At 35.7% G+C, this 14,904-nt stretch overlaps 1 protein-coding gene across 1 annotated transcript in view; it reads left to right on the forward strand.

Annotated features, from left to right (window-relative positions):
• Nucleotides 1-8,085: 8,085 nt before the first annotated feature.
• Nucleotides 8,086-14,904, forward strand: part of FANCL (FA complementation group L) — an 81,194-nt gene continuing 74,375 nt past the window's right edge. Inside the window, exon 1 of the mRNA XM_069494061.1 lies at nucleotides 8,086-8,193. Coding sequence (XP_069350162.1) covers nucleotides 8,098-8,193 — 96 coding nt within the window. The 5' untranslated portion in view covers nucleotides 8,086-8,097. The remainder of the gene's footprint in view (nucleotides 8,194-14,904) is intronic.

Here is a 14,904-nt window from a genome sequence, read left to right on the forward strand (position 1 = left end):
GGTTTGAGGATAAGGTCTTGAAAAAAATCCAGATATAGTTATGGCAGTGAATTTCATACTGCCAGTATGAGTAGAAACTTACTACATATTCTTGAGTTGGGGATTATAATAAAAACTTCTGAGATAGAGTTTTATAACAATTATGAATAAGAGCATCTAAGAGAAATAGTATTGTAGGCAAAGAAGCAAAGTAGAAGACGGGAATAAAAATTTCTGCCTGGAATCAAGAAGCCATTTCTCTCCAAGCCTCAGTTTACAAAATTATGACATGTGTATAGTAATCCTTGCCCCAGCTACCTTACAGAATAACTGAAAAGCCCAAATGACATAATGTATATGAAGGGATTTTAAAAAATGTAAAAATTAAAATAATCACCCTTATTATTAATAAATTATTAGTCTCAGAAAATAGTAACAGCTATTCTGCACATATATTTATCCAAATATTAGTTGGTAATTGTGACAGGTTGAGTTCTCCATGAAGCAGACTGTGAAACAGAAAGTTTACTAGGAGGAAGTTTATTAGGTAGTGTTTGTGGGATCAACACCTGTGGGAAAAGGGAAGCAAGCAGAATTGGGTAGAAAAGGTTGCACTGTGATTTAGGCACAAATGGCTTCAGCTGATTGCACAAGGAGGCCTGAAGCTGAGATAGCCCTTCAGAGTTATCTCCTATTGCAGGGAAGGGGAGCAGCCCTTATATATCTACATTAGTAGTCATTAAATAAATGTCACTTTGGGAACAGCACACGACTTTGGGCCAGTTAGTTAACTTTTCAGCAAAGGGCAATTCACAGAAAGGGCTGGCATCTAAGCACTGTCAGTGGTCAACCTTCTAAGCAGGTGGGACAATGTCAGCCAGTCCTGCAGGGGAATTTGGGCAGCACAGTACATAATCCATGAAAATGATTAAATGGAGAGTTGGCAGTCATTGAGTAAATTCTACCACAATATTTCCCATCTAGCTGAATCAGCCCAATTGTGTCATTTTTGTCTCAGTTATTTAATTTAGAAAAAAACAACGCACTCTTCTGACTCAATGATAAAGATAATATCAGCTATGTCCATAATTGACAATCTTTTAATAAAAAAGTCTTTTGGTAATCAGGATTATTGAAGAGTTAAGTAGTCAAACTATGAAAATGTAATCATTAGATCATTTTAGTTACTAAAAAAGGAATTTCCTTTCATGGATAAGTTCATTAGGAAGGTTTGGTATAGAGGAATTATTGATTGCATCAGATATATACTTCTATGTTATTGCCATTAACTTAGTTTGATGCTAAAGTTTTGTACACGTCTGCAAAACAATCTCCTTTAACATCATTAGAATAGCAAAATAATGCATGTTTTAAAATATTTTGATAATGAATCAAACACATATGGGGCACATGGAAAATTGATTATATTGGGAGAGAAATGAATTTACTTTTGACACAAACGTCTTTTTCCAGATTTGTTCTGTGAAGTTTGGATTCAGTTGAGGCGCTATACGTGGGGATCCAGAATTTCTGTCTGGTTTACTTTTCTGATAACCAAATATCCTTCTCTTTCCCACATATAAGCATAGTCATCTCTTTCCCAAAGTGGACATTGTTTCATCACTGACTCCACTCCAACGTTAAACTGTCTTCTCTGTTGTTGAAAAAATAGTAAAAATAGGGAAAATATCAAACATTGGCATTCCACTTTATATTTCACAAACACATTCTTATTAAGCGGAGTAACTGACAACATGAATGGGAATTTCAAAGTAAGTATTTTCAGCTTTATCATTCAGATAATCCTTATTTAACTGTAGCTTTTGTCTTGAACCCATTTATTCTTACAAATGCATTTGTAGAGTTGCAAAGTACCTTAGAGATCATTAAGTGATTTATCAAAGTTAAGCATTTGTAAAAAGAACATCAACCCACAATAGAAAAATGAGACCCCCCAAAAAAGGATGGATAGTTCAAAGAAAGGAAATAATCGATCTTATACAAATGAAAAGATGCCCAGCTTAATCATAATAAGAGAAATGAAATTTAAATGATAATACAATAACACTTTCACCTACAGATTCATAAAGATCAAAAAGTCCCAAAACTATACATGTTGGCGTGGGTGTGGAGAGACAGGTACACTCATACACTGCTGGTGGGACTGTAAACTAGTGCAACCCCTGTGGAAAGCAATGTGGAGATACCTTAAACAGATTCAAGTAGACCTACCATTCGATCCAGCAATCCCATTATTGGGCATCTACCCAGAAGAACAAAAGTCATTCTATAAAAAAGACACCTGCACCCAAATGTTTATAGCAGCACAATTCACAATTGCAAAGATGTGGAAACAACCCAAATGCCCATCAATTCCTGAATGGATTAGCAAAATGTGGTATATGTATACCATGGAATATTACTCAGCTATTAGAAATAATGGTGATATGGCATCTCTTTGGTTCTCCTGGAGAGAGCTGGAACCCATTCTATTAAGTGAAGTATCCCAAGAATGGAAAAATAAGTACCACATGTACTCACCAGCAAACTGGTTTCCCTGAATGCACATTTGGGAATAACACCAATTGGGTATCGGACAGAGGTCGGGGCTGGGTGGAAGGGATGGGTGTATATCTACTTGATGAGTGCGATGCGCACTGCCTGGGGAATGGTCACGCTTGAAGTTCTGACTGGGGGGGATGGGGTGGGGGGAGGGGATGGGTGCACACCTACATGATGAGTGTGATGTGCACTGTCTAGGGAATGGACACAATTGAAGCTCAGACTCGGGGGGATGGGGAGGCATGGGCAATGTATATAGCCTGATCTTTTGTATCCCCATAATGAGCTGAAAAACAAAACAAAACAAAACAAAAAAGTTCAATGACACATTTGAATTGGCAAGTCTATAGAAAAGAAAATATTTATAAATAGCTATGGGAGTGTGAACTGATGCAACTACTCAAGAGGGCAATTTGGCAACATCTATCAAAATCACAGTTGAATGTTATACGTTGGTTAAAACTTACAGAACTCTACACTAGAAGGGTAAATTTTAATTTATATAAATTATATCTTAATTTTTAAAAATGAAAAAAGTTAATATTAGTCTCCTCAAAATCAATTTTCACATTGCCTTTAGAGATAATGAGGTTGATCTATACTTAATGGTATGCAATAAATTCTCAGATATTTTGAGTGAAAAAAATAAAGTCACACATTTGAACCCAAGTTTCTTCACTCTCCTTTTATATTTATTGTGCTCCCTCTAATTTGATAGATGATTTTAATTCTGACAGCATTTACATTTCTAAAAATCTTTGCTGATGCCTTATTTTTAAAAATTCATGGTACTATGAAGTAACTTGCTTTACAGAGAAACATGAAAGATCCTTTACCTTTAAAATATCAGCTAATTATAAACCCTTCTCTTCATCTTGGCATTGTTTTGATCTTTTCACACATCAGTATTTTATATATACTTTTAGATACCAATAGTGTGTGCATACATGTAATTTTAATGGATTTTGGACATTCTATCCTTTTACTATAACTTAACCATTTTCAACTTATTAGACATTCGGTTGTCTCCTATTTCTATAAACATTTTTTGATTATTTCTTGGGATATACTCTTACAAGTGATACTTACTCAAAAGAAAATCATGCTTCTTGCTGTATATAAGAAGATTGCTTCTAAAAACATTTTGCCAATTACATATATTTAATAGCTATCAGCAATGTATGATTATATCTATTTCTTCACAGACATGCTAATATTCACTTTTATACACTTAAGATGTTGAAGAATATAAGAAGGTATTGCTAATTTTTTATAAAGATATTTGAAATGTTTTTGTTATTTTGAAATGACTATGTATATATAATCACTTTTCAATTTTGGAACAAATTTTAATTCACTTTGTTAATTCAGCTATTTATTAAAATTTTATAAAGTCAGCTATTTTCACAATACAGATAATTCATGTTAATTTACTTGTTCTATTTTGTTCATAGATAGAAGGAAGAAACATTAAATATTAAAATAGAAACCAAATTGTTATTTTGGAAAATCTTATCCCTATCAACAAAGAATTCTTTAAAGAGATGGCATAGGCTACAGCCAGATCTTATTTATTTGTATAGCTGAAGGACATTTTAAGATGAAAAACATAATTTCATTGCTTCCTTATTTTATTTGCATCATATTTCATTACTATATAGATCACACATTAAGTTCCAAAATGTAAAACTGATTCTCTATTGTTTCTTTTGATGTTATATATACATTTGGTTTCTAATCCTTAGTATTTTTATAGGTGATGCTCATTTCATTTAAACAACAAAACATAAATTAATTTTAGTAGTCCCATGAGAAGAAAAATCATCTTAAAAAATAAAAAATACAGGAAAACATACTACAGTATCTTTGTAATTACGAGTATTTATAGTGGATCCTTAGTCTGAAAAATTATCGTATAGAGTATGCATTTCATTAGTAATACTATGCCAATAAAGTTCAAATTTTATATGTGTTGAGGGAGATTTTATAGTGTTGCAGAAATGGAAAGTAGCCCATCTCATAAACATTCTCTCCTTTTTTCTGACAGAACTTTAGGCAATGTCTTCAGCTAAAAAATTGCATTTCCCAGACCCTTTGCATATGGAGTATATCCAATGTGATATAAGACTTGTTCAAAAGGACTTCTGGAAAATCTATCATTGTCCTTCCATCTAGTAGTGATGGCTAGAACTCCAGGAGTTCTAGCTGGAGACTCCAAATCTCCAGATTTGAGACTGTGAAGGAAAGGTTAACAAAGTTTCACCTCCCTAATAATATCTGATCTAAATTGGGATTGATTTTTCAGCTTTTTTTTTTTAAAGTTTCTCTCTTTATAACTAACATTATCAACTCTATATTAAGTTATTCTTTATACAATGGTTAGACATTAATAAATTATATTTATTTGTTTAGCCGATATTCTCTAAACCTTAACCATGTGCCCAGCTGCTCTGAGTTTGGAACTGTAAAACCTCTGTTTCAATGGCTATTCCCTTGATTAATTCAGTAACTTTTAACTATGGCTGCACAACAGAATCAGATGTAAAAATTTAGATTTACTAAATCTAGGATGATGGTTTTTAAACTTTGGCTCACATGAGACTTGCCTAGTTAAAACATGGATTTGTTAAACATATACTTGTTAAAACAGATTGCTAAAGTCCTCTCTCAGAATTGAGGGGACTGGGGTGGCATGTGCCTAGAGGATGCTTACTGAGGACACTGATCCAGGGACCACATTCTGAGGACCATTAGTCAGAGATACAGCCTGGGCATCTATGCATTAAAATAGTTTGACATGATTTTGATGGTTGAGAGCCAGTATCAGAGACCCCTAATTGAGGATTAGTAAGATTACATCTTTTGCTTCTCATTTACTTTGATGCATTAACTTGAGTTTTCTTTGAAGTTAATAAATGCTTTTGCAATGATCAAATCCAAAGGCCTCCCAGAATTCTCAATTTGTTCAACCTTTATGTAGCATTTCATACTGCTGATCGTGCCCTTAATCTTAAATATCTGCTTTCTTTTCCCTTCTTAGACACAATGTCATAGACAGTAGGATATCATTGTCTTGCTCTTCTAGTTTTTTGAAAGCTTCTATATGCTTTACCATTCTCCACAGCTGAGAAATAAATTTCTGTTGTTTATAATCTACCCAGTTTATGGTATTTTATTATAGCAGCCCAAACAGACTAAGACATATAGCAAATAGACACATAGCAAATGAGCACCTACAGTGCACCAAGAAATATGCTAAGTAATTAGGAAGAGCAATAGTTTTCAGAAGATAAGAAAGGTTTCCAAAAAGAGAGAGAATTTTTGAGAAGGACTTTGAAGGAAAGGTAGAGGTTCCATGGGGAAAGTGTGGTGGTGGGGAAGTTTGAGGTACTAGAAATGGTCAAAGTCTTAATTCATAGATAAATTATAAAGTGCTTGATGTAAGGGACTCTATATTCTCTTAATCTTTGTGTTGATCCCACTGTTGTACAAACTTTACTTTATCCCCATTACAAAAAATGTAGCATGGTCATCCTTAATAATTGAGTTGGGCTAGGTGTGGTGGCTCATGCCTGTAATTCTAGTACATTGGGAGGATTGCTTGAAGCTGGGAGTTCAAGACCTGGCCTCTACAAAAATAAATAAATAAATAATTTAGCTGGGCATGATGGCATGTGTCTGTAGTCTTAGTCACTCAGAAAGCTGAGGCAGGAGTATTGCCTGAGCCCAGGAGCTTGAGGTTACATTTAGTTATGATCATGCCACTGCACTCAATCCTGGGTGACAGAGAGAGACTTTGTCTCTAAAAGAAAAAAAAGAATTGAGTTGTGTAATTCAGCAGGTGTTATGTCTTGCCAGCGCAGAGGTTCTCAAACTTTAGCATGTATCAGAATCAGCTGGAGGGCTTGTTAACACAGTGCTGGACCCTATTCCCAGAGTTTTGAATTTCTAGGCTTGAGATAGGGGCATATAGGGAATGAGTAACATCATTTTTTCCCCATCACTAAGTTCATAGTTGAGGCTCCTGTAACAAAAGACAGATTAACAAGAGAAAACATACAAATTTATTTAATAAAAGTTTTATGTGATGTGACATGGGAGCCTTTAGAAATAAAAATCTAAAGAAACAAGGAAAAGTATATTTTTAGAGTGATGAGTGGACAGCCATGGGTAAGTATGATTGAATAAAGGAGGTACGCTCTAAGGGTAATAAACTACGGGGAACTCAGAAAGGTCTGTTTGTTAAGATTCTTCTCTGTGTTTCTGTTCTTCAGAGATAAGGATGTTCCTTTTTTGTGGGCATAGGGAGAACACCTCTGGACTGAAGCTCCAATGACCTGCTTCAGGGCAGAAGGGTGGGAGAAGGTCAGAGAGTGATTTTCCAAGCTTTTGCTATCTTCTCAAATGCCAAGTTGCCATATTTTGGGGTAGCATGTCCTGTATCCCATCAGAGATAACAACTGGCATATTTATAAAGTTCCCAGGTGATGCTGCTGCTGGTTCTGGGATAACATTTTGAGAACCACTGTTTTAGTGGAATTTATATATAACAACTGCTGCAGCATTTTTGTTTTCCCCAGGCAACCAGAATACTGTGACAATTCTTGTCAAACTTTAAGAATCTTCAAGAAGTCCAATTCCATTTTGAGGGCAATAAATATGGGAAGGGACATATCTTACTCATCTTTGCACAACCTTTGGCATATTACAACAATGTTTTGCAATTAGTAGGGTTCAAAAATGTGATGCATTGAATACTGACTTGAATATTGAACAATCATAAGGCAAATATTAAGTTTCTTATTTAATCAACCCTTAATAGAAGGTAATGGATTACATTCCTGAATTAGAAAAATGTATAGGAAGAGGAAAATTAACTTAAACTCATCAAGTCCATCAACAATCTTCTCTCATGTTTTTCCTTACGTAGTTGTGAGTGCCGTACACAGAACTGAGTCCAGTGTTGACTTCAGTCTTGATCATTATATATATTTGTGTTTCTCTCAAATATAATATCTGATGAAACTTCGTAAGCTATAGACTTGTACTATATTGCATACGACATACTGAATGTATTGTAATACATTATATTAAAATGTTATATTAGCATTATTCTGTATGCTAAGGGAGAAAGGTCAACAGCAAAGAAGCGGAGGTGGAGAGACAGGTTTAAAGCGGCAGAAGTGCTGTAACACTCAGACTGTAAAAACCGTTTTATGCTGGAGGAAATGCAACCCCAAAGTTGTAGTAGTCTTTCAATACAATCAAGGCTAGAATGATCTTGGTCTGTGAGTCCTGAGAGGTCTGTGAGCTCTCAGGTCTGTGGACCTGAGAGGAATCTGCGCTCCTGCCTCCAGCTGGGGCCAATGCAGCCTACTGTAGAGCGCCAATGGGCCAAGCGGGCCCTAGACCTCCATTTCCGCCCGCGGAATCCACACTAGGGCTCTTCCCGCCAAGGCGCAGGTTTCCGCTCCGCGGCTGCCGAGCGCTACCGGACTGCGCATGTGCAAGGCCCGTCCCGCCGGGAGCTTCTCCCGGCTCTCCGGACTTTGAGCCATGGCGGGGACGGAAGCCTGCCTGTTGCACCAGTGCCCGCTGCTTCTGCCTCAGAACCGGGAGAAAACCGTGTATGAGGGATTCATTTCGGCTCAGGTACCCGCCCGGTTGTTGCTCTCTAAGGGAGCCTCCCTCTCGTGGCGCAGCTCCGCCCGTGGAAGTCTGTGACTGGCGAGGTTAGGGGCCGACTCGTGGGGGTTGAGAGGGCCGGCGCGGGTCTCTGTTGGGAGACTAGAGGTTTCAGAACCGCTGCTGTTGCTGGAAGCCGGTGCCTGCGCCAGGCCCGGGTGGCCGCGCGGCCTCGGGGACGCGGAGGTGGGCCGGGCCGGGGCCACGCCTCCTCTCCTCCTGGAGTTTTGTTCTTTTCTCACTCAGTTTAACGTATGTCCCACAATTGACTGTGCAATTTTTGCTAAATTTTGCCCTACCTCAATTTTAGCACTCTCCATCCCCACAAATGTTGGCAGTTCACCTGAAAATCTGGGCCAATTATATTCGTGTTTCCAGTAGAAAAGACATTTTGCAGGAAAACCTCATTTTGGCCCTGTGCCACGTCATGTGTACTTGGGCAACTCCAGTTGTGATATTCTGTAAGAAATCTTGACAACAACGCAATTAATTGCTGATTCCAGTGGCCTCTCTTAAGGAGTTTATTACACATACTAACACGTATGGGGTTTTGAAGTTTACAAAGTGCTTTCCAGGTACGATATCTCGCTTAATTCTCAGCCCTTTAAGGTAGAAGTTTTAAAAAATCATTATTCCCATTTTATAATTGAGGAAGTTAAGGTGTGGGAAACTGGAGAGCTCAAGTAACTTGTCCATGATTGCTTCAGAATCCCTTAAACTCAGGCTGATTCCAGTCCTGGATTTTTTTCCTCTCCATTGCACGGTTAGAATTTTGAGTATAGACTTTTCCTCTGTGACAATTACACTCAACCCCATGCCCCCTCCCCGACCAGCACATACACTCTTTGAGGAGAAGGCCCATATCCTAGGAATTACCACATGTTTTGAAATCTCAAGACATACTAATCTCTGAAAAATAGTGCATTATCAAATTCATTTTCTAAATGAAATTTTTGCCTGTCCCTAAGTGTATTAGATGGTGATTAGAATTAATCAGAATGTTGTGTGCTAAATGGAAATTATATATAGTGCACCTGGGCTTCTCCATGTTCCTCAAACTCATTGTGACCATTACAGAAAATAGTGGTTAAAATTCATTATTACATATGGAAAAAAATTAATCCACCTCTTCCTTCTCCAGCTGTAAACTTTTGTCTTAAATTACCTACCTAAAAACATGATTCACTTTCAGACAACATTTAGAAAAGTTGAGGAAGTATTACTTAAGTTACCTTTTTCCCCTGGGAAACTTGTTAGAGCTAATTTTAGGCATTTAAGGAAAATACTTTGTATCATATATGTCTATATCTGCTAAGGCCTTTTAGAAAAGATGTACAGCCATCAGAATTGAGATTAGGTGAAATTTTCCTATAACTGTTGCTGTAGTTACAATTCTAATTTGTACCTGCCTTAAGCAGTTTACTTAAATCTTAAGCACTTTATTTAATTGTCTGAAAAGGTTTTGTATGTATTTCAAATTTACAGAAAAGTAGCAAGAATGTACAGTACCAAGAATTCTAGTATACCCTTTACCTAGATTTACCAGCTTACATTTTCCTCATTTGAGTTAACATTCGGAGTATGTGTATGTGGATGGGTGCATATACACATTATTTTCCCAGACCATTTTAGATTAAATCATAAATATAGTGCCCCTTTATCCCTAAATACTTCAGGGTATATTTCATACAAACAAGGACACACTCATACATAACCACAGTACAGTTATCAGAATCAGAACATATTATCATGATATAATACCATTATATAATCTGGGGTCCATATTCAAATTTTGTTTATGGTACAATTATATATTTTATACCCGCACCCCCCACCAAGTGATATAAGATCCCAGGGTACAATTAGCTGTCATGTCTCTTTAACCTGGAATAGTTCTTCAATTTGTCTTTGTTTTTCATGAACTTGACATTTTTTTAAGAGTTCAGGTTTTTATTAGGTAGAATGTACCTCAGTTTGGGTTTGACTGATATTTCCTCACCACCAAATTCAGATTATGCATTTTTGGCAGGTGTACTAAAGAAAGAATGTTGTGTCTTTCTCAGGACACATAAGGCTAGCTGATTTCATTATTGATGATGTTACCTTTGATTACCTGGTTAAGGTGTCTTCTGCTAGATTTGGGGGAGGTCTTCTGAGGCATCAAACTTTCACCTTCCCCCCACACCCCCGGTTTTAGCATCCATTCATTGACTTTTGCTTGAGTCAGTTATTATTTTGATGGTTGCCAAATAATGATGTTTTGACTCCATCATTCCTTCTATATTTGTGCATTGGCAATTTATTATAAGGAGTATCTTTCCCTTCTTATTTATTTATATCAGAATGGACTCATGTATTTTTTAAAAATGACTTAATTATAACAATTACTTTATTCCTATGCTCCAATTATCCCAGATTTGGCCAGTAAGAGCACAGTTTTATATATTTAAGTTTTTTAGGGCTTTGCACTTTCCTCTCATCACTGTTTTAAAAGTATCTTATAGATGCTGACATATAGTGTTTTATTATCATTTCCTAGAAGTTTTGTAATTTCAGTTTGTTGTTAACTCCTCTGTACCTAGGAGTTGTTTAATAGAAGGTTTTAAAAATTTTCTCTTTTTGATTTTTAATTTTGTTATTAATTTCTAGTTTTATTATACAATGATTAGACAGTATTGTGTGTAAAAAACTCTATTCTGTGGAAGTTATTGATACTTTTTCCTGTGACCTAGTATGTAATGTTTTTTGAGAATGATCCATGTGTGATTAAAAAGAAGGTATATTCTATATTTTCTATTATCAGGTTATCTCTTTCCTTTTGAGTGAGCTTTGGTAGTTCGTGTCCTTCAAGGGTTTTGTTCATTTTGTCTGGGTTTTTAACTTATTGGCTTAAAGTTATTTATAATATTCCTTTATTGTCCTTTTAATGTTTTTAGTATCTATAATGATGCTCCCTGTATTGATTATCTTTTGCTGCATAACTAATTACTCCAAACCTTTGTGCCCTAAAGCAACAAACATTTATTGTTTTACTCTTTCTGTGAATCAGCAATTTGGGGAAACTTAGGTGGTAGTTTTTGTTTTTTTCAGAGATAGAGTCTCTCACTCTGGGGACTAGAGGTGCATGCCACTATCTGTGCCTAATTTTTTTAATTTTTATAGAGACAAGGTCTCAGTATGTTATCCAGGCTGATCTTGAACTCTTGGCCTCAAGTGATCCGACCCCCTCAGCCTCCCAAAGTGCTGGTATTACAAGTGTGAGCCACTATGCTGGTCTAGATGGTGGTTCTTAATCATAGTCTCTCATGATCTGGCAATCAAGATGTTTGACAAGACTGTGGTTATCTAAAGGCTTGGCTGGAGTTGGCTAGAGGCCTCAGTTTGCTACTGCTCTCTTAACAGGAGGCCTCAGTTCCTCACCACATGGCCCTTCATAGTGTTGTTTGACTGTCATCACAATATGGTAGTTCGCTTCTCCTGAGTGTGTGCTACATCGGAGAGATCAAACAGAAAGCTGTACATTGCCTTTTATCCCTTAGCCTCTGAAGTTACACGTATTTACTTCTGCTTTATTCTGTTTGTTAGAAGCAAGTTTCTAAGGCTAGTCCATATTCAAAAGGAGGGAGATTAGGTACCAACTCTTAAAGGTAGAAGTTATCAGATAACTTATGGATATAGGTTAAAAATAATTCCCATCCACATTCCTCAGTAGGTAATTTGTATCTTCTCTCTTTTTTTCCCTGATGAATCTGGATAGAGGTTTATAAATTTCATTGATCTCTTCAAAGAACCTGCCTTTGGTTTCATTGATTTTTCTCTATTGTTTTTCTGTTTCTATTTCATTGATTTTTTTATCTTTTCTAATTTCTTCAGGTGGAAAGTTAGATCATTGATATAAAACTTCTTCTTTTTTTTTTTTTTTTTTTTTTAAGACAGGGTCTTGTTCTGTCACCAAGGCTGGAGTGTAGTAGTGCAATCATAGCTCACTGCACCCTCAAACTCCTGGATTCAAGTGATCCTCCTGCCTCAGCCTTCCGAGTAACTGGGACTATAGGCACCGCCACTATGCCCAGCTAATTTTTTCCATTTTTTGTGGAGATGGGGGGGTCTCACTCTTGCTCAGGCTGGTCTTGAACTCCTGACCTCAAGCAATCTTTCCACCTTGGCCTCCCAGAGTGGTAGGATTACAGGTGTGAACCACTGTGCCTGGCTCCAGCTTTCTTTTGATTGGTGTTAGTTTATGTTTTTCTAGTCTTTACTTTAAGCTTATTTGTGTTTGTATATTTAAAAGGAGTTTCTTTTGGACTTTGGTTTTTTATGCAATCTGACAAACCCTTTTACTTGGGAATGCTTAGACCATTTACATTTAATGTGATTATTGATATGGTTGGGTTTAAATCTACTATCTTACTGTATATTTTCTATTTGTCCTATATGTTCTTTTTTTATTTTTCCTATTTTTCTGTATTTTACATGAGCCGAGTTCTTTTTTGTAATTCTGTTTTATCTCCTGTGTCAGCTTATTAGCTGTGTTTGTTTTGGTTTTTTTTAAGTACTTGCTTAAGGGTTTATAGTATACATGTTAAACCTATCATGGTCTATTTTAAAGTAATATTAAGATTCTATTTTATATGCACCATTGGTTTATCAGCTATATAATTTTGCCTCTTGTTCTCTTTTAAAATTTTAGTGTTTTTTTTAGGGTTTACGGTATGCATCTTTAATTTACCACAATCTGCTTTTAGGTGTACCACTTCCCTTATAAGAATCTTATGACAGTATACTTCCATTTCTCATCTCCTTGCCTTTGTGCTATTGTCATATACTTTATTTCTATTCATCTTATAATCCCCCAATATAGTTATTAACTTTGATTAAACAATTACCTTTTTTTATTAATAAACTTTATTTTTTAATGACAGTTTTAGATTTACAGAAAAATTGAGTAGCTGGTGAGTTCCCATATGCCATCATCTTCCTCCATAACATAGTTTCCCCTATTCTTAATATCTTAATGTTAGTATGGTACATTTGTTACAATTAATGAAACAATATTGGTACATTATTATTAAACTAAAGTCTATAGTTTAGTAAAATTTCCTTAGGTTTACCTAATGCCTTTTTTTTACTTAGCTAGGATCCCATCCAAGATACCACATTACATTTAGTTGTCATATCACCTTAGGCTTTTCTTGACTGTGATGGTTTCTCAGACTTTGCTTGTTTTTGATGACCATGCCTCCTTTATGATTGTAAAATGATCCCCTTTATTGAGGAATACTAGTCTGGTATATTGTGGGATATTCCTCTATTAGAATTTGTCCAGTGTTTTTCTCATGATTAGACTGAGGTTATGGGGTTTTGGGAGGAAGATCACAGATTTAAAGTGCCATTTGTTTCATTATATTATGTCAAGGGTACAGTCTGTCAATATCAGTTATGGGTGTTGATCTTGACTTTCATCACTTGGCTAAAGTAGTTTTTATCAGGCTTCTCCACTGTAAAAGTTACTCTTTTTTCTCCTCTTTCCATACTATAGTCCTTGGAAGGAAGTCACTGTGAGCAGCCTTCACGTAAAGAGTGGGGATTTATACTCCCTGTCTTTTAAGGTGAAGTATCTATATAATTTATCTGGAATTCTACTGCATGGGAGATTTGTTTATCCTTCTCCATTAATTCAGTCATTTATTTATATCAGTATGATCTTATGGTCATTTATTTTATACTTTGGGTTATAGTCCAGTATTACTTTGTTGCTCAGATTGTTCCAGCCTTGACACATCAATTATCCTTTAAAAATATATTTAAAAATTAGAGAAAAGATCTTTTATATTTATTTGTATGTTCTGTCTGTAACTCTGTTGTATATTCAGATTTCCATATTGTTTCATTTACTTTCTTCTTGAGCATCTTCCTTTAACATTTTTTAGAGCATGTCTGCTACTGATGAATTCTTTCAGCTGTTTTATGTCTGAAAAAGTGTTTATTTGAAATTGTCTGAAATAGGCAGTTTCACTGGATATAGAATGTAGGGTGACAGTTTTGTGTTTTGATACTATAAAGAGGTTTCTCTACTGTCTTGCACTGTTTTCTATGAGAGATCTCTACTCTTTTTTATCTTTATTCCTCTGTAAGTAGTATATTGGTTTTCTCTGGCTGCTTTTGAGATTTTTCTTTTTGTTACTGGTTTCAGTCAATTTGATTGTGTTGTACCTTGGTGTAGTTTCCTTCATGTTTTTGTTCCATAGGGTTTTTGGAGCTTCTTGGATCTGTGAGTATACATTTTCACTTAATTTGGAAAAAAACGTCAGCCATTATTTTTTCAAATTTTTTTTTTTTATTCCTTCCTCTCTCACTCTTTCTGTTGGGATTACAAATACATGCATATTAGGCCACTTTATGTTCCCATAACTCACTGATGGTCTATTCCTTTTTTGCCCCTCAGTTTCTTTCTCTCTGTTTTATTTTGGATATGTTCTATTGCTGTGTCTTCAGGTATACTAGTATGTCCTTTTGTAAGGTCTAATCTGCTATTAATACCATCTAGGGTAGAATATTTTTCATCTGAGAGTATTTTTCATTTCTTTTATTTAAGTCTTTCTTTATATATTCCCTGTTTATATTTGGTATGCTTATGCTTTCCTTTAGCCTTTTAAGCATGTGAAATGTAACTTTTAA

The sequence above is a fragment of the Eulemur rufifrons genome, chromosome 19 (assembly GCF_041146395.1).
Source record: "Eulemur rufifrons isolate Redbay chromosome 19, OSU_ERuf_1, whole genome shotgun sequence".
NCBI lineage: Eukaryota > Metazoa > Chordata > Mammalia > Primates > Lemuridae > Eulemur > Eulemur rufifrons.